This window comes from Vigna unguiculata, chromosome 7, assembly GCF_037176805.1.
Source record: "Vigna unguiculata cultivar grain cowpea cultivar isolate G323 ecotype 2 chromosome 7, ASM3717680v1, whole genome shotgun sequence".
In the NCBI taxonomy this organism is placed as follows: Eukaryota; Viridiplantae; Streptophyta; class Magnoliopsida; order Fabales; family Fabaceae; genus Vigna; species Vigna unguiculata.
This window is the reverse complement of record NC_140798.1, coordinates 1,208,817-1,231,954: the sequence shown is the minus strand read 5'-3', so window position 1 is coordinate 1,231,954 and position 23,138 is coordinate 1,208,817. Positions and strand designations below refer to the sequence as shown.

The window sequence follows — 23,138 nt, the reverse complement described above, 5'->3', positions numbered from 1 at the left end:
GCAGTAATACTTAGTTTACGTAAGAACGATAATGCATAGAAATTTCACCATTTCTAATAGTCAATTAACATTCTCTCTTTACAAGTGCTACTACTGCCACGTCAGAACCACCGTTTTCTTTGGTTTCAAGTTTCGTGAAATTCAGATTCTCTGCTTCTCACTGTGAATATATATATATACATATACAACAACCCATGAATGGAGCACGATTCTCTCGAGCATCGCACTCTTCCATTGTTATATATATACATACGTTATGCATAAACGACCAAAACGGCAAAACTGAAACATCCTGTGAAATCTATCTAACCTTCACATTCTGAAATGCCTCCTCCAACTTCTCATGTTTTCTCTATACTCTGTTTTCTCTCTGTCTTCATCTTCACTTCATCATCCACACCCAACACCATCACCCTCCCTCTCTCCCATTTATTCACCAACCACCCTTCTTCGCAGCCATTCCAGACCCTCAAACTCGCTGTTTCAACTTCCATCACAAGAGCCCACCACCTCAAAAATCGCCAACCCAACCCAATCAAAACCCAAATCCACCCGAAAAGATACGGCGGATACTCCATCGACCTCGATTTCGGAACCCCGCCGCAAACCTTCACCTTTATTCTCGACACCGGAAGCACCCTCGTCTGGTTCCCGTGCTCCTCCCACTACCTCTGCTCAAATTGCAACTCCTTCCACAATGCACCCAAATCTTTCATCCCCAAGAACTCTTCTTCCTCCAAGTTAGTGGGCTGCACCAACCCCAAATGCTCCTGGCTCTTCGGCGACAATGTTCAATCGCGCTGCTGCAAAAATAACACTGCCGCCGGCGCCGCCAACTGCTCACTGACATGTCCTGCTTACACTGTCCAATACGGGCTGGGCTCAACCGCGGGCTTTCTCCTCTCGGAAAACCTCAACTTTCCCGGGAAAATCCTTCCCGATTTTCTCGTCGGCTGCTCCATCGTCTCCGTCTACCAGCCCGCCGGAATCGCGGGCTTCGGCCGCGGTCCGGAGTCCCTGCCGTCGCAGATGAACCTCACCGGATTCTCTTACTGCTTACTCTCTCACCAGTTCGACGAATCGCCGGAAACCAGCGACCTCGTCTTGCACACTTTCTCCTCCGACAACAAAAGAACAAACGGCGTCAGCTACACGCCGTTCCGGAAAAACCCGTCGAGCAAAAACCCCGCGTTCGGTGCGTACTATTACCTCACTCTCAGGAGAATCGTCGTTGGGGAGAAGCGCGTGCGCGTTCCGAAGAGGCTTCTGGAGCCTGACGCTGACGGTAACGGTGGGTCTATCGTGGACTCCGGGTCCACCTTCACGTTCATGGAGAGGCCAATTTTTGATCTGGTGGCGCAGGAGTTTGCGAAGCAGGTGAACTACACGCGCGCGAGGGAGGTGGAGAAAAAATCCGGGCTGAGTCCGTGTTTTGTGGTGTCTGGAACGGCGTCGTTTCCGGAGCTCCGGTTTGAGTTCAGGGGTGGCGCGAAGATGAGTCTGCCGCTGACGAATTATTTCTCGTTGGTCGGGAAATCCGACGTGGCGTGTTTGACTATTGTGTCTGATGACGTGGCGGGTCCTGGCGTGGCGGGTGGGCCCGCTGTGATATTGGGGAACTATCAGCAGCAGAATTTCTACGTTGAGTATGACTTGAAAAACGAGAGGTTCGGGTTTCGGAGTCAGAGTTGCAAAACGCGCGTTTAAGTTAGGTTAGTTAGTTTTTCACAATGAAGTGTTCGAATTAGTTGCATGGTGCTGCTACTTTTCTTCTATTTTTTCTTAATCTATTGTTATTCAATTTCTCAATATATATATATATGGAATGTTTACGTGCTTCGACCAAGATCATCATAAAAATGACAATTGTATTTAACAAAACATGTCTCATGTCTAATTTAATCTTATAATTTTTATTTATTTTGATACTGTCAAAACGAAATTACACTGATTTGGTAAAAATAACTGATTCTTTTTTCATGAAAGATTTGAATATGAATCGAAATGCTTTATTTACTTTGTTCGCAAAATTATATTCCTTTCTCGTGCTAGTTTAAAAAAGGGAACTTCTTTCCAAAGGGATCGATTCCTATTCAATGTTCTTTGGGAAAGTTTTCTTTGGAGGATGGGAGGTAAAGTGTTTGGGTTATCTTTATTCCTTCTTCACTTTTGCATTATTTTTTCCTTTTTCTCTGTCCTTTGCACTCAAAGAACCAACCCCACTTATTTACATTCCAAAAGTAACATCATTTCGTGCCTTTGCATCATCACCAACACTATTATGATGTAAGTAAAATTGTAGTTTAGTTTTGGTGTTCGATCATTAGTATGTGGTTACGTTGAAAGTGAACAGTGTAAAGAGATGATTTTTGTGACAAAAGGAGTGATAATTAAGGTTTAATCGAACGTGGTATTGAATACGACCAAAAGTGTTAATCGGTTCCAAAAGGTTCTTTTGTGAAGTGAACTTGTGATTTTTAACTTCATAGTGCACTGAAACTAATGGTGCATGGGTCCTAAATGTATCATCACTTATATTTCACTTTTCATGGCTTTGTTCATGTTGGATTGCTTAATATGTAAGTCTTCAACATTTTTTTTCTTCTTCTTTATGCTCTTCAATTAAGACAAATCGCTTTTGTAAAGCAATTTTTTTACAATTGTGAGAGAGATGAAGAGAAGGAAAAAAAAAACTTAAAACCAATTAATTTACTATTTATTACAAGGCATGACCCACTATGCACTTTCTAAACTCCTTTTGTTACGAAAACTTTTGAGTTAGATCCAAGAAACTCATCAAAAGTATACTAGAACCTTGAGATTGAAACACTCTTAACCAAAGTGCTTGTAAATTAATCATCACTGATATTCTCACATAAACAGAAAAAATCTAATTTATTTCCTGTAGAATCTAAACAGCTGAAATCAAAAAAAATCTTTGTTTATTTAGAGAGTATTTGGATCTCAAGATAAGGTTTTTGAAATTTCGACTATTAAAAAATATTATCAATAAAAGAAACTCTTGAAAACATTTTTATATATTTCTAATACCAGGGCTAATTCAAATGGGGACCCCAATGAATATGGCCCATTAATTAAAATTTGGGCTTCTAAGTTTCCTCTTCCAAGGGTTTAGGCCCAACATCAATTTGAAAACCAGCAAGTAAAATACAACACGCCATGTTTAAGATATAAGAAAGAATGGGATGCACATATAACATCATAACTCTGATTTTAATATAAATATTGTAAAAAATAGCGTTAAGTGATTGTAAATACTCCTCGAAGTTTTTTTTTTTTTTTCTTTCCCTATACAATTTCATTTTCATTTTCGTTAATAATTAATTGTAAGAAAGAGTTGCAAGCCCACTTATGGCGTTCACTGTTATATAAAGCCTAAAAATATATTTTTTTCGGCGTTAAAAAAAAAAATACTTAGATGATAAAATTCAAGCAACAGTGGTGGTTGAGTGATAAAATTTGCAACTCAACTTAAAATTTATCAAAATTTATATTACCAGTTATATCTTATTATGTATATATTAAACATGTCCTCAGATATATATGGATATGATATATATATATATATATATATATATATATATATATATATATATATATATATATATATATATATATATATATATATATATATATATAGAGAGAGAGAGAGAGAGAGAGTTAACTTAAAAATGTATATATAGTTATTTTAATATTATGTAGAAGTGATGTTGTGCAAGTGATAAGTGATTTTGATTAATTTGTGATAATGTTGAAAAAGAGAATTGACGGTGGTACACAGAATATAATATGTTGTTTAGCAGTGACATTGAAAACTGAATTCCAACGTGGCAAAGTAAAAGTGCGTGAACAAAATCTAAGTTCATGGTAGGAGATTCATTGAACATGTCTCTCTATTCTTGGATTTGATGCTTCTTATTTTTCCTTGTCTTGTCTTTTTTTCAATCCCATCTTCAAACACTTCAAACCATACATTGCTTTCACTTCTATCTCATTTCTCTCACCTTAGTCGGTAAGGCGTCAAAATTTCTTATTTTTTTCAATCTTAAAATAATTATTATTATTTTCTTCGATATAGGTTTTCAAACATGCCATTAAATTTATTAAAAAAAATAAATTTAATTTAACTTTAAAAATTAATTATTAATTTAAAATGTAAAATTTACATCAATTTATAAAATTCGTTATGTTAGATTTCATATAGTTCTAATATGATTTTAAAGAATAGAGTATAAATTAAATTTAACTTTAAAAAATTTATTTATAAAATAAAGTTTTTATTTATTTATATATCATAAATTCATTATTTCTAAGCAATGTCAAATTTTTAATACAAGTCTAAGTTGAAGATTTCAAAATGTATTATTTTGTGCTATGAGCCTATTTATATCTTTAAAATATTTTTGTCCTAAAATCTATAATCATACGACAATTGATATTTTCTTTCTATAGTTTGATTAGTTGAATAGTGCACAAAAATTTCGGAAAAAAGATTGTAGACATATTGAAGATCTTAGACCAGTCAAAATATATATGTAATCGATCAGAAGGTAGTATACAATATATATATATATATATATATATATATATATATATATATATATATATATATATATATATATATATATATATATATATATATATATATATATATATATATATATATATATCTTGATCCACCGTATGAGACATATTCACATGATGTTGAGATGAGTTGAAAAAATATACTTCACTTTGTTTAAATAAAACAGGTTCAGTCGTCAAAACTTTCTTAAAAAGTTTAAAATAAAATAGAAATATCAAGTTAAGTTTTTTTTTTTTAATCCATCACTCATTTTTTTACCTACGTATAAATATATAAACATGTAAATTTATTTATATAAACTTAAATTTCGATGGATTAAAGTTAGATTGACCAACTTTCATTTAGTCAAGTTGACTATTTCGACATATTGAATTACTTGGCATGTGATAACATTTTTAATAAGTTAAAGGTTGGTTCACATGATAAATTTTAGATGTTTTATCATTCCTTCTTTAAAAAAATAAAAATAAAAAACAGTTAACATGTATGATTTAAGATAAGGGTCCAATATATTGAGAAATTGATAATAAATCCAAAATTCATTTTAATTTATTGGGAAGATTTTCACTGAGATCCCAAAGAATGGTACTTATTTTTGAAACGAAGATGTTTAAGATGTTTTAACGTAAAGGCCGCACTTTTATTTACTAAAGTTCACCCAAAGACACTTATGTTTGACTAAAGCTTCTGAATTTTTTTGCAGACATTTGAAGGAAAAGGATGAGAGAATTTGAGGGTCGACAATGTGCAATCTGAGAATAATTTATAAAATTATTTGTCGGCAATTTTTTTTTTAAGAATTACATCTTAATTATCAATAAGCTAACAGAAAATTATGTGAATAATGCATCTTTATTATTAGGAGACCAAAAGTAAGTAGAATTGAGCATGCCTTTAATATTCGTTTGTGTACTTATTAATGCGTGTTTGCATTAAAATTTTGTTGATTATATTAAACGAACTTTATTTTGTAAACATGGTTTACATAAGCAAGTTTTCTTCTTTTTCATTTCAAAGTAAAACTCAGTTCAAAAAATCAACATGTGAAAGAAAAAATAATAGTGAAGAATTAATATCCAAAGACATTTTCAACATTCTTATAAACATATAAACCGTTGGATGCTATTTTCAATTGAAAGGAACTTGCATTTTGCTTACTTTGTTCATCTTCTTCAAGTTTAACAAATTCAAAAGTTGCTCACTTTCATAACTATTATTGTTTTAATTTAACTTCTCAATTATCACAATTACATCACCGTTCTTGCCGCTTAAGGGAAAGATTGTTATGAATCTAAGTGTGAGTCTAAGTCTCACATTGACTAGAAATAAGAAAGTATAACACTATATAAAGATAAAGACATTAATTTGTTGTCTTAAGATTTTGAGTTGAGAGTTGTATTAATGTCTTATCTGGTTTGACTCATATCTCATTAAAGTTGTATTTCTCCTGTAAATCTTTCCTTCCATAGTCCTAACATGCACATTTCAATACATGTGTTGATGAATTTATTAGACTATGAGTATATTTAGAATATTTTTTTATGAAGAAAGCGTGTTATTCTTCTTGGTATGACACCGTCTACATGTGGAGGATTTTATTTGTCAAAATTTACATTTTTCTTGTATTCACATGTTAAGCTATGGAGATTTCATTGATTTGATAATCATTGTTTTATTTTATTTTATTTTCTTATTATGAAGTTTGGAGAATATTTGACGAGTGAAATAAGGAAGAATGCAGAGATCATAAAAACTATATGTTACTATCGTGAAATGAAGATGCATGTGAAGGGAGAGAGACACGTAAAGTGACAAGTGATTGAATTGTAGAATTGTTGAACTATTAAGCACTAAGTTTGAAAAAAACCTAAAAATGAAGCGATTGTGACTATATTTTAATGATATAATATTGGACATTAATATGGAGGAATAAATCATGGAGGATGAGTAATGAAACATGGACCACTGTTACTATTGGTTCATAGTAAAAGCTAAACTTTGACTAAATGTAGTAAGGGGACAATTTTTTTCTTATGACAAGATAGTTGCTATTGTTGTAAGTAAGAATTTTCTATAGGATGATGAGCCTAAAAGACCCAAAAGAAAAAAAAAAAATAAGTGACTTAAAGATTTTAGGTGGTCTTAAAATAAATTTATAATACTATTTACATTATTTTTTTTAATTCTTTAAATTATATGATGATATTTGTGGAGTCACTTTTACATAGTTGGTTTATAAAGGTGTACATTATTAATTTAAAATTTTAATATTTTTTAATTTCAATGGGATAATTTTAAAATATTTTTCTATATATCCAATCTCATAACTTACGTTGAACCAATAATTTCTCATTTTTTTTAACTTTACTACTAAATTACTTTATAACACGGTTTTATCAATAAATGTGTTAAATATTGTCAAGTAAAAATAATGCTTCTCACAATTTTGTCATGTGTGTGTGCGCTAAATTTATTAGATTGAGAAAAGCTCAAGACATGGAATGAGATTGTGACTAATTATGGTCACGGTATTAAGCACATAAACCTATTAAAAATAAATAAATATTTTAGCTTGGTTGATATTCTAAATTACATGTAATATTAAATAACAAGAAGTTGGACAAAATTCCAATAATAAACTTGTTGAGTACATGCAAAACATCAACCTAATATAGAAATAGCGAAATTTGCTATGTACTCACTTTTTATGTGTTTATATGAATATATATATATATATATATATATATATATATATATATATATATATATATATATATATATATATATATATTTTGTTAAATATTACTTTCAATCATACGAATTATATTTATTCATTAGCATCTTATTTTTACTGTCTGATGATATATTTGAGAGTGATTATAAAAATTAGGGTTAAATATGTTTTTATCTCTCAAGTTTTAGTAAAATTTAGAATTAGTCTTTTTTTGAAAATTTTGACCAATTTGGTTCTTTATTCATTTTTAAAAATATGTGAATTTAGTCCTTTTAACCAATTTTTGTTAAGTCTATCTGTTCATGATATTATTTGAATTGTTTATATTGTTTGACACATTTTCGCTTCAATGTTAACTCAAATATTATCATAAAACGTGTTTGAAACGTTAAATAAACTTAACAAAATTTGATTAAAATTACTAAATTCACGCATTTCAAAAGATAAATCACTAAATTAGTTAAAAATTTCAAAGATGAACTAATTTTAAATTTCACTCAAATTACTTAAGGGACAAAAACATATTTAACCCTAAAAATTATTCTAAAATATGAAAATGTTAAACTTTATTATTCTTTGGGTCGATCACCCTCTTTGATTGATCACTCTCTGGACTAATCACATATATATTATAACATTTAATATTCTTTTGATCGTTTATCTACTAATTTTAACATCAAAGTATCTTCTACGTATACCCATCAAATGATATGCACAACTGACAAGTTATTAGAAACTTTATAATAGCTTGTTTTCACCAAATAAATTTGTATAAAAGTCGTCACATGTAGGAATTCAATATAGCAATTTTTTTACTAAAATCTTCATTCTCGACCACAATTTCAAACTATATTAAGAAAATCGTGCTCTGCTTCTACGATTTTATTGAAAATGTACATTCCTTTAAGATAAAGTCGTATATACAAAACACGATTTAACCTATCCGTAATTTTTTTAAACAGAATCCGTAATATAAAAATAAATTAAACCATATTTGTAAAAGTACCTAGAAAGTTACGAGAACTAAATAGAAAAAAAATATATTATTTAGAATTATGAAAATAATTTGAGAATGTAAAAGTTACAGGTCTGGATTGTGTCGAATGTCTAATCACACTTCATTGCATTACATTTCTTCATCATTCTTCTTTTCATCGACACGACTACTCACAATAAATGTTTTTTTATTGACATAGACGTCTTCTGCACTTCACCTTTTTCTTTATTACGCTACTCTAAACATAGCTCACAAAAATGGAAAACAAATATCCAAAATACATCAAATAAGAAAAATACCATTTACACGGATAAAATAAAAGTATATATTCTGCTTTTGGGGTTTTTTTCCAAAGTGGGGCAATTTTTTTTCCAATTTTTCAAAATGGTGCAGATTTTTTTTTAATTCCCGGCAGAGATAAGTCGTAAGAAGATGGAGCGACTTCATCTTAAAGAAGTCGTGCCAATTAAGGCGACTTTGGTTGATTTGAGCTGAAGTCGTCTCAAATTGAAGAGACTTCAATATTTTTCATGAAGTCGTGCCATTCGGAGACGACTTCACTTAAAATAATTACGAGAATAATCAAAGTCGTCCTATAATGGGACGACTTCATAATAAGGAAAGTCTTGCCATATTGGCACGACTTCAGTAATGGGTTTTAAGAAAGTCTTCCCATAATGGCACGACTTCAGTATTAGGGTTTTAAGAAAGTCTTGCCATATTGGCACGACTTCAGTATTAGGTTTCAAGAAAGTCTTGCCATTATGACACGACTTTAGTGTTTTCAGTATAAAGGAAGTTTGGTCATAATAGCACGACTATAGTTGTAAGTGAATAACAAAGAAAAATTGAAAAGAGAAAAAATATTGAATTATGATAAAATTAAATTGAATAAAAAAGTTAAAATTTGTATTGTACCGAGATATAAAAAAGTAAAGAAAAAAAAAAAAGAATTACTTATATGCATATCCCACATCCTTCCACCAATATTATCGACCTACAATGCCGCCACAAATGGTGGAAGATATAAACCAAAGACAACAACATGAAGATAATGATGATGACGATCCAGTTTAGAGCCCTCAATTAAGACCTAGACGACACCGAAGAAGACCTCCTTGTGGCACAGGCTCTCATAGATAACTTTGATGCCCTATTATAACAAACCAAAACATCATAAAATTTTTAATTACTTATATGCATTATTATTTAATTAATTAATATGACTAAAAAATATTTAATTTTTATTCGAGGTAAAGTCGTCCCAATATGGTACGACTTCTTCACTATCAACACAACACTGAAGTCTCTCCAATATGGGACGACTTATTCATTAACAATTTAATACTGAAGTCTTCCCATATTGGCACGACTTTGCTTTAAATTTAATTAAAGTCGTCTCAATCAACATGGCACGACTTCTTCATAACACAAAAGTCTCCCCATGTTGGCACGACTTCAACTCATTTTAATTAAAAACGTCTCATTTTGGCACGACTTCTTCATATTTAAATCACGACTTACCCTTCGCTGGAATTTTAAAAAAATTTACACCATTTCAGGAAATACATAATTAAATTACACCAGTTTGAAAAAAAAAAACCCTGCTTTTGTTATACATAAGATAAGATGAAACTTAAATTTATTTCTCAATTAAAACTTTTTTTTCAATGAAAATTACTCCAATAAACTCCTTTTTACTATAATCAAATTTATATTTTTTCTAAGAAAAAACAAGAAGATAATATAAAAATGTTAAAAATAAATTTTAAATTTAATTCAATCTTATAAAATTGACTTATAAGATAAGGTTTATATCTTAATTATATATTATAAAATTATTTTATTTCAACATAAGACTTCCAAAAAAAATAATAAAATTTTTAATATAATTTGAATGTTAAGTTTCTAAATAATAAAATATTGAAAATAAAATAAATGATAAATGTCTCTCGATCTTTAAAGAAATATCTAAAAAATACTTTTCAAGTCGTTCGTTCTAAATTTCATAAGCTAAAATGATAATTTGAAACGAACTTTAGTCTTGAAATAATAAATTCAAGGACACTAAAACTATATTTTTTAAAAGTTAGATTAAATAATTAAAGTAAGTTTTGAAGTTTGAGGGCAGGGGTGAATTCACTCCATATTTTAGAATCTACAAATATAATTAAACTTTGCAATAATACCTTATTCTTTCGATAATAATTAAAACTTTATCAAACATTAAAAGGAAAAAGTTGTGAATAAAAAAAAGACTCTGGCCCATTTTTATGAATGTACAATTTTTGGTAATGTCAAATTTTTAATTATATTTGTGGTCCTTTAATTTTTGTTTGAAGGTAAACGCTTTTGATTAACTCAATATTATATTTTGCATGATAAAAATATAAGATAGCTTATAGTAGTAGTGACAATGTTAATCACCTATTTACATAAGATATTAAGAGAAAAATTTGGTGATGAACTTTCACATCTATTAAAACTTAAAACTTGCTAGTATTTTTGTTAAAAATCAGATTATATGTTAAAATCAAATGAAAATGATTTAACTTTCGAGATTTAAAAGATTAAACATCTTATTAAATATTTATAAGAACTAAAATTACACGTTGAGAGACATGAAAGTGAATTTAAGTAAAAGAAAAAAATTTAAAAAAGCAATACAAAGTTGAAATATTACTAGCATAACGAACGTCACCTCAATTGTTAATTATAACTCTCAAACGATTAGCACTTAAGACCTATATGAAGCTACAAAGATTGCATTTCCCTCAAATGTATCATTGGATCTGTTTTTATCTTATAAATGATAATGAGATTACTTAATGTAATATTATAATAGGGTTAAATATATTTTTTTCTGTTAATTTTTAGTGAATTTTAGATTTAGTCACTTTTTAAATTTTAGATTAATTTAATTATTTATTTTGTAAAATATATAAATTTAGTTATTTTAATCAAATTTTGTTAGACTTATTTAAAATTTCGTACTTATTTTAGGATTATATTTAAATTGTTAATACTATTTAACATATTTTTTATTTTAATATCGAATAAATTTAATAAAATTTAATTAAAAAATTAAATTTATGTATTTTAAAAAATAAAAAGTTAAATTGATCAAAATTTTCAAAATGTCTAAATACAAAATTGATTAGTAAAACATATTTAACCTTGTTATTATATTACTTAATGCGGTTATGCATACAATTTGGAGGTATGATCTATTAAGGTAAAATTGAATTATATATGTTCTCAAACCAAAGCATAAAAACACGATCGTACTGCAAATTCATCCATTCCAACTCGAATTAGAATGTTAATTATTTACTTCCATGCGGTACGCTATCTCCGACACTGAAATCCCAAAAGCCTGAAGACATTTGCATTTTCCAAACAAACGTCTCTGTCTTCGTCTTCGTTGAAAAAACAGGTTGGTCCACAAATCACCGAAATTATTGTTTTGAAACACATATGTTCAGAAATACAAACACAGGGTTAATGGCCGTAGCTTTCATCCTCAGAATCGTGTTAAATCCACACTGAATATCAGAAAACCTACTTCATTTCTTGAACTCTGTTCATATCGAAATTCATTAACAATAATTTTATAACATTAAATAATGTTTTAATTTTTTTACCCAAAATATTTGATTTACCCAAGTCTTTAGTCTCTGAAGATGAAAAGATGATGATGATGAGAAGTGAAAGGAGTCGGTGAGGTTGCCGGCGCGTTGTTGCACGTGCACATTATAACCGTAGCTTCCAACATCAACGTCTGATAGGTCCCACGATGTTCCTTTTGATGTCTGAGTCCGAAGACAGTTTTGATCCATCAACGGCTACAACTCCTCCGCTGCACCAATCATTCTTCTTTCTTCTCAACACAAACCCTTCTTTGTCATCAACGTAGCCTACACCTTCGTGGTGTCGGCAAACACATCCTAACCAATTCATTCATATCATTTTCTTTTTATTAATCAACAATCAATATTTTAACCTAATTATGTTTTTTTTAGTCTCACTTTCTACGACCATATAATGCTTTATTTATCATTACCATTCCTCCCGCTTTTTACTTTTATATATCTATAATATTTCGCTTACATAAGTTTTTTTTTTTTTCAAAACCATTTTCTCTATATATAACTGCTGTAACTATTCCATTTAATTTGAGTTTTCATCATCTTTTACATGAAATAAAAATATAAGACCATTCAAAATATATTTTAAAAAACTCGATGTTTTGTAGTTTTTTAATTCTAATATTTAATAATAATTTATATTATTTTTATGTTTTTCGAAAATTCGAACAGGCGCTTATATTTTTCGCTAATTACTATTATATAAAAAGTACATTCTATATTCATTTTAATCATTCTTTAATTAGATAATTTCATAATCTTTATACCTAAAAATAATTATATACATTTTTCTCCTAAAATAATTGTTGTGTGTGTATATATATATATATATATATATATATATATATATATATATATATATATATATATTTGAAACTTTTATAATTATAATATTTTAGTATGATAAAAAATATGGATTGTATATAAGAATGCATTTATATTCGCTAGGATATATATATAAAAAGATTAAATATTATTAAACCTGAAAATGTTCTGATTCTAAAGATAATACTTTACGCGCTTTCAATTCAGTCTGAAACATTTTTATGTGTTATATTTATTATTTATATTGATTAGTATAAGTATTATTGTGTTTTGATTGTAAAGGGAAATACTTTCATATAGTTGTTGCTGTAATTATTGTACTAAAAACTATTATTTAATGGAACATACATTATTTATAACATCAATAGTCACTGTAATAGAAAAACAAAATTCATCGTGTCTCGTGGAATTAGCCATGTAATTATATTATATGATAAGAAGTTTTATATTATGTTGTACGCAAAATAACTCACAAAATTATGTTTCTACACGTGATAAAGTTAATCATAATATAATGTTGGATGAAGAAATATGTGTTTAAATTAAGTTATTTTAAAATTAACATTCTATTTTCTTCCAACTTTAGAGAATAAATTAAAAATGAATTTATCAAATATAAATTTATGAACGATTATTTTATATGCCGCTTTTTATCAAATATAATATTAGATGAGATTAAAATCAAGAAAATGATTTATAATTTGTAGCTTTATTTCCTTTATTGTGAAAATATTATATTTGTATATGGTTTAATTAATTATGAAAAATAAAACTTTTGGAAAAAATTTGTAAATATATGTGTGTGAGATCAGTGGCAGGGAGGGAGGGGTCCCGGCCCCCCAATTTTTTTTTAATTTATATAATATATATATATATATATATACATATTTAAAATTTATTAAATTGTAGATAGTATATTTTAAAAATTGATGAAAATTAAATTGTGTGTTTTTTCATTTATTTTATAAAGCACAACATTTAGTGTTAATAAATAATAAAAATTAAATTAAAAATATAATAAAGAATAAAAATATTTAGGCTTAATTTCCTTTTGGTCCATCTTTTTGTCAAAAATTGATCTTATAATGTTAATTACACCAACAAAACAAACAATTCATATTAAGAGTTTCAATTTTAGTAAAAAAGTCATTGATCTGTTTTAAAAAATTTAACGAAATTAATCGTAAAATATCAACTTGTATCAATTTTTCAATAATTGGGACCAAATTAAAACTAAAAAATTGGAAGACCAATTTAACATTTTAAACCAAAACATGAATCAAAAGAGTAATTAAACCTAATATTTTTTAAGATAATTTTTATTTTCTTTCTCATTATCTTTTTAGTTCTTCACAAATTGTAATAATTTCTCACTCTAATATTGTAATCATTTCTTACTCTTATATGTTTTCTTTCTATTCTTGAAGAAAAAAAAAGTTAGAAATAAACTCATTATTTTTGCTCTTATTTTTCATTTATCGCATCCATTTATTGTCTCTCGTCTCAATAATGAAAAACATTATTTCTTTATCTCATGAGTTTTTTGTATATTCATTTTTTATGAATATAGAAGAAAAATAAATGATGTATTATGTGTTTTTTCATAATCGATTTTTAATTATGACTTGATTATAATATATTTTTCTTTTAATAATTATGTGTCTCAATTATAAAAATAATACTATGATAAATTATTTTTTAATGTTATTTACAAAAGAAAAGTATATTGATAAAGAATAAAAGAATAAATTCATTTTTTAAAAGTGATAAAAAAGAAACTATTGATGAAAAGAAGATAAATTCTATTTCTTCATATATTTTAAACCATTAGACTAATTATCAATTCAGTTAGAGAATTCATTTTCTAAAGCATTATACTAATAATCAAATCTAATCATCTTAAAATTATATTATTTTTGCCCTTCCAACATTTTTTGTCAAGATCTGTCATTGTGTGAGATGATCGTTTGGCGATTGAGAAAAAATATATAGGGTAAATATTTTTGTAAAAATTAATTACATATACAATATAGGTTTAATTATACATATGATTTTTATAGTTTAAAAATGTTTTGGTCCTCCAATTTTTTCGGTCCCTATTTGATTTTAATTTGTAAAAATTAATGGAATATGATTTTGGGTTTTGAAAAATTAATGTAAATTGGTCTTTTTTATTAAATTCTTGAAATGTGTCATGGATTTTTCATAAAAAATTAATAAGGATGATTTGTTGTGTTAGTATAATTAATTTTATTTAATTTTATTTTCAAAAATATCAAATTGGTTTTGCAAATTTTTTAGTCTCAATTTGTAAAAATTGATACAATTTAGTTTTGATTTTTTGAAAAATTGAAGATCAACTTAATATTTTTAGACAAAAACATAGACATAATGTGTAATTAAACATAAAATATATTTATAATTATCAAAACATGACAGTGAATCTATATCGATCGTAATTTCTATTCTCAAAATATATAATATATTTATAAATACGAAAAGAATATGAAATATCAAACATGTAAACAAAATAATTTATAACATATTTCTTTATTTGATAGAACAATGCAAAGTACATGTCAACACAAAAGAAAAAAAATTGTTTAAACTAGATAAAATACAGAGAAAAGTTCGTAGCTAATATATATATATATATATATATATATAATAAAAAATTTGTAGAATAATTTAATGTAAAATTATATTTTAAAATATTAAATAGTTTTAAAATTAAAATAAAAAATCTATAATAGAGCTTTAGTGAAAAAAGCTATATTTGAAAGTAAGAATACATAAATATAAATTACTTTATAAAATATAAAAGTTTAAATTAGTTAAATTTATTATTCTAATATTTGTACATTAAGTGTATATTTTATATTTTTATTGGAAAATGATTTAGTTAGAATGATAAATAAATTTGACTCATGGTTATTGCATGAACTCGTATTAGTTTTGTTAAATGATTCTCACATCGATCGAATATAAATATGAATATAAATATAAATAATATTCAACTTTATTAATTAAGTTCGAAGATAAGAACGTACTGAATAAATTTTTCCTTATGATAGTTACCGGATAATGATTGTATTCTTTGTCGTCAATAAATTTAGTATATAACATTATAATATAATATGTTAATAAAATAGTAACGATGTAATTACTAAAATAACGAAATTTTTATAATATAACTAATGTATATATTTCTTCACAAATCAGTGTTAGATATTGAAGAAAATTTATTGCGTAATATTTTTCGTTTTCATTTTCTTAGTTCTATTTTTCAATCTTTCATCTCTCTCAAAGTTCCGTGATGAATAAACTACTATAAATAAACAATTTTAGTTGCTGATAAATTGAGATCCGAAATTATTTTATATTTCAAATTTTAATTGAACAACAATAATTTATTACTTTTTCTCCATTTAAAATAGATTGTTATACCTTTTTTTTATTGAAAAATCATTCACTTACTGAATATCAAACGGTTATTTAAGATATAAATTTTAGTTAAGTTTTACTTCCACCACGTGAAACACTGTTGTGGAGAGGAAAAAATAACCTCTCAATTAATTAAAGGTCGCGTCCAATTGATGTTGTTTGGAGAAAATATTTTAAAAACTTAAAGGATTATTGATATAGAAAAAAAAACTATTAACTATAATTATTAGTTTAAAGAAAGAATATTACATTAAAATGAAAGCAATGTAGTAAGTAAAAGAAAGGTTTGAAAGTAATAGTAAGAGAAAAAGTGATAAAAGAATTTATATTAATGAGAAAAATTCCAGTTTTGTTTGTAAAACGAAAACAGAGTTTTAAACCCTTTTGTTTTGGTGGTAATGATTTGAACTGACTTGTTCTGCGTTCGTTCTGAGTTTTGTTAATCTGAGAGAAAGAAAAAGAAAAATTTGGAAGATGAAGATGAGAAAATGTTGCATAAATCAAGCAAAAGTGTAATCATTACCCGCCAAACCGATTGATCCAATCTCTGCATTCTGCAATTTCTGCATTCTGCAATCTCTGATTTCTGCTATCTGCAAAGAGTATTCACGACTTCCAATGTCTTCTTTTTTCCTACTCTACTACTAATTTCATCTTTTCCCTCCATCCCATAACCTAGTACCTTCTATCCATTTTTTCTCTCTTTCCGATATCCAACGGTTAAACCAACTCTATATTTATAGCTTTTCACATATATTTTTTTGGGTCTAACTATTTTTGTTATTGAATTTTCATTAAAAATTAGAATTTAATTTTATTCGTGTGAGATTAAAAATTAATTCATAGTTCGTTAACAGTTCTAAATGGAGTGAAATAGAATATTTAAAAAAGTTTACCTAAATATATTATAACTTGATTTTAATATTATGTTAGAAGTGGATTTTAGACTTAACTCAATATTACAAAATCAACTTATAAAATAATGATCGCATCCACTATATATTTTGAATTGGTCTTATCTATGATCGATGTGGGACTTCTGACAATATTTGTTGAAAAATGTATTCGACACGTCATAACAAATTAACGTAATTGAATTAAAAGAACTATATTTATTCATTTTTAAAAATTTAGGGACCAAAATGTATCGAAGTTTGTTTCATATTTAACCCTATATTTTTTCACATTTAAAAGTTAAGAGACTAAAAACATATTTAACCCTATATTTTTTCACATTAATTTCTTTCCAAAGTTAAATATCCATAAAATGTAAATAATTGTTAAACATATCTAAAGTTTATATCTCATCTCATGCAGGTGTTCACTAATATTTTGAATTTCTTATAATATTGTATCAATTGAGTTTGGATTTGGTCATCCATTTGTTATGAACATATATTGTAAAGAAGAGATAATAAGTTTTGTTCGTGTAATTCAATTTGGATCTCTTATTTTTCTTTTTTCTTTTTTCAATTAAGTTCAAAATAAAATCCCATTACAAAAGTAGTTTAACCGGGTTTAAAATAATTAAACAATGAAAAATAATGACATAAAGAAAAAATGAAAACCTATATTTTATCCCGGACACACAACATTCAATTATGATGAACTTACACAAATCAAACCCATTTTTTAGTTTTTGACAATTTTGTGGTATGTTCCCTCTTCCTTCCACGAAGAACGTGCAACTTTGGCGTTTGAAGACAAAAATCCTTTTCCAGAAAATAATTTCATTAAATATTACATAATTTACATCTTCCTTTCAAATATTTAGCACAAGTAACACGTGCAATATGATGTGGATAACATAGGGTGTGATAGTGTAGGATGAGTAATATCCACAACAAAATTTCCCAAAATTTCACCGAAGTAGGCTTTGTTCTAGTTTTCTAAAAACAAAAAAGGAAATAAAAAGATTCATTTTCAATGAATCCTGAGTAAATTCTTCAAATAAATTACTACATACCTATGTTGTCCGAAAATAGATATGGATAAAAAATACGATTAAATTAAAAAAATATAAGACACGAAATACGACGTTTACATATATATTAAGTTTAAAATTATTAATTAATACGAAAATAAATTTAATCTATCAAATATCTAATATAAAAAAAATAATGATAATATAAGATTTATTTTTTATTTTAATTGTTAAAATTACATGAAAGATAAAAAAATATCTTTTAAATTCGACATAATATTGTACGAGTATATATAAAAAGAGAATTGATGTATTTGTGGCATTATTATTTCCATGTAATAAATAAACTCCAAAAAGGATAACATACACAATACACATAATCTCACGGTTTGGTTTCGCTTTTTCTTGTTGGGTCAATGACTCAACGCGAACAAAAACAAACCGAAAAAGAACAATAGAAAAAGCATTTTTGTCATTTAAAAAAAGCTCTAATTGACGAGCGTGAAGGGCCAAGCACTTATATTCTATATATATACACATTCTCACACAAGTGCTTCTGCATTATCAAGCACTCACTCTCTCTGTGTTATCTCATTCTCAACCCTTTTTTTCTTTCTTCCACAACTTCACACATCACAAATGGAAGAGACCAAATCCAAGTTCAAGAGGATTTGTGTGTACTGTGGAAGCAGTTCTGGTAACAAAGCCAGTTACCAAGAAGCTGCTGTGGAACTTGGCGAGGAGATGGTAATTTTACTTCAACACTTTTCAACACTTGTAGTTTAAAACTTTCACTTTTCTACCATTCTACACTCACTTTCACCACCTTCTTCTTCAGATCACAAGTCCTTTTCAGATGATAAAGACACCCAATTGTTGTTATCAAATTCTGCACTCTTTCTTTCCTCTATCTTCATACACTCTACACTTTAACTCAGTAAAAAAACAAAAGAAAAATAGTTTAGAAACTTAAATCTTCATCCACTTGATTTTGGGTACCCTATAGCATTATCATATTTTTGTCCTATTACCTATTACTTTTACCATGTTCAATGAACTTGCTTCATTTAAGGGTGTTTGAAGCCTCTTTTTTATTTTCTTCAAAGACTGCGGCAGTTTCTTTTCTCCTCTTTCTGAACTTTGTTTTCTCATTCTATAAGTTTTAGGTAAGAAACGTAATCTTTAAGGTCTCAACTCTTGGTTATGATCGATGAGGAATGAGAAAGGTTTAGGTTAAGAGTTTGTCATGAAAGAGAGAGAGATTGCAAGATTGCAAGCTGGAACCTGCTGTCAGTTGAGCAGCTTTCTTGCATGATCTATGTTATGCTTGTAACATGTTTGTTTTTTTTTTTTATCTCTTCTTCCGTTTCTTTTTTGTGTCAATAATTTTCCAACTGAACCATAAAAAAAACAAATAGAGAAAGAAATGTTCTGTGCGCGTTTCAAGGAGGACGAACGTGCAATTTTGGCATCATTGCACTATGAAGCGTGCTCTTAGCCTTTGGCATTCCCCACAAGCTTCATCAGCTCCATGATTTTTCCCTGTGGTCGAGGGGTAATTTTTATTTGCACCCTAAAATGATTTTTCCCTGTCACCAAACTTTACCATTGACCACTTGGTGAATAATATACTATAGTAAATTTATCAGTATTTTATTTTTGCTTGTGTCCAATAACTTAGCTTGTTTGTTTCTTCCATGATGATGATGATTAACTCAGTGACACGTGTCTAACTGGTTTGGTTTTCGATGTGATTTTTTTTTGTAGGTTAAGAGAAGGATTGATTTGGTCTATGGAGGTGGTAGCGTGGGGTTGATGGGTCTAGTTTCTCAGGCAGTTCATGATGGTGGACGCCATGTTCTGGGGTTTGTTTTTTTTTCTTCTCTCTCTCTCTCTCTCTCTCTTAATCTCACTCTATGTCTATGTTTTATGATATATAGACCACCTTAATCATTTTGTTGATTGATACAACAAAGTGGGTTATGATGTTTAATCCTTCTGTTTTGTCCCATGCGTGTTTCTCTGTTTCCTAAGAAATGTGTTATGTTAAGAGCATCATTGGATAAAAAAACTCCAACATGTGACATCAATTTTGGATTAAAGCTTCCAAATGTTGGATGAAAGGGAGCATTTTGGATATAAATAAAATATAAGTTTACTATGTTTGATGGTTAATGTAGCTTTATGTTGCATCGGGGGTGTTAAAAAAAAGAGGGGAAAAGGTCTTAACCTTTACCTATGGTTAGAAGCCTTTTGAACAGCTTTGCTCTGTTGGATAAAAGTTGAATACCTTTTAACGGTAGAAAGTTTTTGCTCAGGAATCGGAGTCACACCATTGGCTTCCATTTTTTTGTTTCTTTTACTTTGCATGCACTTTCAAAAGTTCATCATCATCATCATCATCCATGGTTGAGGGGAATTCAAATTGGTCTTTGTTTCTTTTGTTATTTGTTTATTGAGATAATCATTTTTTCCTCTTATAAAATAGTTCCACTTCTGTCTTTTTGACTGATGGTGTGCATCATTTGACTCGGTTTTGCAGTGTTATCCCGAGAAGTCTCATGCCAATTGAGGTAAATAAATAAACAACTCTTGTCTCTTTATACTATGCTGTCTCTTATGCAGTGATTACATGTTGTTGTGTGGTTATAAATTGTTATGTTACAGTAATTTAATAATGGTAATTATGTTGGAAATTAATAATACAGATAACTGGTGAACCTATTGGTGAAGTGAGAGCAGTATCTGATATGCATCAGAGGAAAGCTGAGATGGCTCGTCAAGCTGATGCATTCATTGCCCTTCCTGGTATGGATTATAACTGATAACTACATTGACACAAACACAAAAACTGAAAGTAACTAACGACATAGTCATGTGAAGTGGGGATTTTCTGTCTTTTGAATGGTGGAACCAAACATCAACACATGTTGCTGTTACTCATGTCTTGTTGTTTTCAAACACCAGGGGGATATGGAACACTCGAAGAATTGCTCGAAATCATTACATGGGCTCAGCTTGGAATCCACAGCAAACCGGTATGAATGAATCAATGAACTATTATTCCTCAGTTTTAGTACAAAGTTCTTTCTGATGTGTGAATGAATATAAAAACGAACAAGTCAAATCTCGTATTATTTGTATTGTTGTAGTTGTAGCACTTGTTGTTGCCTTAATCAAAAAAACTTTGGTTCCACATGACGCATGATATTACGCATTCATTCACTATCTCCTTATATTATAATGTCGTAATTCTGAGTTATACGGATTAGACAAGTTAAATAAATAGCCTGCTAAAGCTTGAGAATGGAACAAACACATGTGGGGTATTTAATTGAAGATTCACATGAGAGATTTTGTATAGTTAATCGTTGTCACGTTACATTATTTGATGGTTCTCCGTTTGAATGGGAGAAAGATATGCCACGATGAATAAACATAGAGAAAATGATTGAGGGAAACGACACAAATTTTAAAGTTAATGGTCAATGCTATGTATTATTATTATTAATATTATTATGATTAAGAATTTTATTGTGTGGTGCAGGTGGGTCTGTTGAATGTGGATGGATTTTACAATTCGTTGTTGTGTTTCATTGACAAGGCCGTTGATGAAGGCTTTATTTCTCCAAAGGCACGTCGCATTATCGTGTCAGCCCCCACAGCCAAAGAGTTGGTTAGGGAGCTTGAGGTGCGTAAAAAATCATGTTAATTAAGAATTAAGATGGTGATGATGGTGATTATGATTGTTAAGTGGGGACAATAATCATATGATGTTTTGTGAAACAGGAACATGTGCCTGAACGAGATGAAGTTGTGTCCAAGTTGGTGTGGGAAGAAAGACTGAGTTATGTGGCTGAATCCGAAGTTGCCATGTGACTGATGAAGATGAAGACTTAGTTTTTGGGATCTTTTCTATCATTTTGTTGTTCTTTTTTATGTATTTTGGGTACATAATATAGTCAATATATATATGGGCATAGGAACCGTAGGATCATACATCATCCTCTTGTTTTGGTTTTTTTCTTTTTCCAACTTATGTTGATGCCCCTACTACTATACAGAAAACGAGGGTAGGTCAAAAATATGAAAAAATCATCGATTAATGGAAGTTAATTATCTTATCGATCCTTGTTTTTTATGTTCTTTCTCTTTCGGACTTCATTAATTTTTTACTGTTATCAAAATTAGAATGCTATGCAAGAAAAATTGACCATTTAATCATGTAACTCAATTATTCTTGGATTCGAATTTTTGAAAACTTAAAAGCTTAATTTTATTATTTTAATGTCATCTTTTTTATTTTCAAGATAAAAGTTTTATATAAAATTCAAATCTTAACTTTAAGAACCACTCTATATCTTATGAACATATTTTAGTGAACCTTTTTCTATGAGATCTTAAACTTAAAATTATTGAGATATTATTAAGAATAAGAAAACTTAGATGTCCCATTGCTCAAAGGCTTGTCACGTGGGTCAACATGCTCTATATGATTTGGTGCAAAATGTCACGACATGGGTTTTTAGAATTTTTCATAAAAGAAATGAATAATATATAAAAAACATAGTTATATATTTATTATCTTAAAATTTTGAGATAAAAACTATGTTTTAATCTTTAATTATTACTTCTTTTATGAATCAACATAAAATGAGTTTGAATGCTCATTTTGATAGAAAATTTTAACAAAGCAACAACAACAACAATGAGCTTGTTGCCCAATGCCACACATCAAAAACTTTTCTTAGCATCTCCAAAATTTAATGATGTAATCTATTATTTGATCATTATCATGTCACTGTAAAGTGGTTGAAAGCTTTATACAAAATAAGAGAAATGTCCCACAAAAACTACACAACAAGAAAACTTTGATGTAACAAAATACATGTGAGGCACATGATGTTTAGGAAATTAACACTTGCAATTTTGACTTAATCAATTAGATGAGATCAAATCTA

The 23,138-nt window shown here is 28.4% G+C and overlaps 2 protein-coding genes across 3 annotated transcripts; both read left to right on the top strand.

Moving 5' to 3' along the window:
• The first annotated feature begins 202 nt into the window (after positions 1-202).
• LOC114189921 (putative aspartyl protease At4g16563) lies at positions 203-1,846 on the top strand. Its single transcript, XM_028078648.2, has one exon. The coding sequence runs from the start codon at positions 325-327 to the stop codon at positions 1,705-1,707; it is 1,383 nt and encodes a 460-aa protein (XP_027934449.1). The 5' UTR covers positions 203-324; the 3' UTR covers positions 1,708-1,846.
• A 16,878-nt stretch (positions 1,847-18,724) lies between these two features.
• Positions 18,725-22,303, top strand: LOC114190686 (cytokinin riboside 5'-monophosphate phosphoribohydrolase LOG7-like). 2 transcript variants are annotated; one of them, XM_028079664.2, is made up of 7 exons: positions 18,725-18,924; positions 19,945-20,042; positions 20,720-20,750; positions 20,886-20,985; positions 21,145-21,215; positions 21,725-21,868; positions 21,967-22,303. In XM_028079664.2, exons 1-7 carry the CDS (start codon positions 18,817-18,819, stop codon positions 22,054-22,056), a joined length of 642 nt encoding a protein of 213 aa, XP_027935465.1. In that variant the 5' UTR covers positions 18,725-18,816; the 3' UTR covers positions 22,057-22,303. The 2 variants fall into 2 exon arrangements, with proteins under 2 accessions (XP_027935465.1, XP_027935466.1); XM_028079665.2 differs by lacking the exon at positions 18,725-18,924 and adding an exon at positions 19,035-19,732.
• The last annotated feature ends 835 nt before the right edge of the window (positions 22,304-23,138 follow it).

Excerpts from the sequence above, each read along its gene's own strand:
- LOC114189921 (XM_028078648.2), top strand. The coding sequence starts at position 325 with ATGCCTCCTCCAACTTCTCATGTTTTCTCTATACTCTGTTTTCTCTCT.
- LOC114190686 (XM_028079664.2), top strand. The coding sequence starts at position 18,817 with ATGGAAGAGACCAAATCCAAGTTCAAGAGGATTTGTGTGTACTGTGGA. Across the intron at positions 20,043-20,719 it reads GGTGGACGCCATGTTCTGGG|TGTTATCCCGAGAAGTCTCA; the intron begins GTTTGTTTTTTT and ends TCGGTTTTGCAG. Across the intron at positions 21,216-21,724 it reads TTGGAATCCACAGCAAACCG|GTGGGTCTGTTGAATGTGGA; the intron begins GTATGAATGAAT and ends TGTGTGGTGCAG.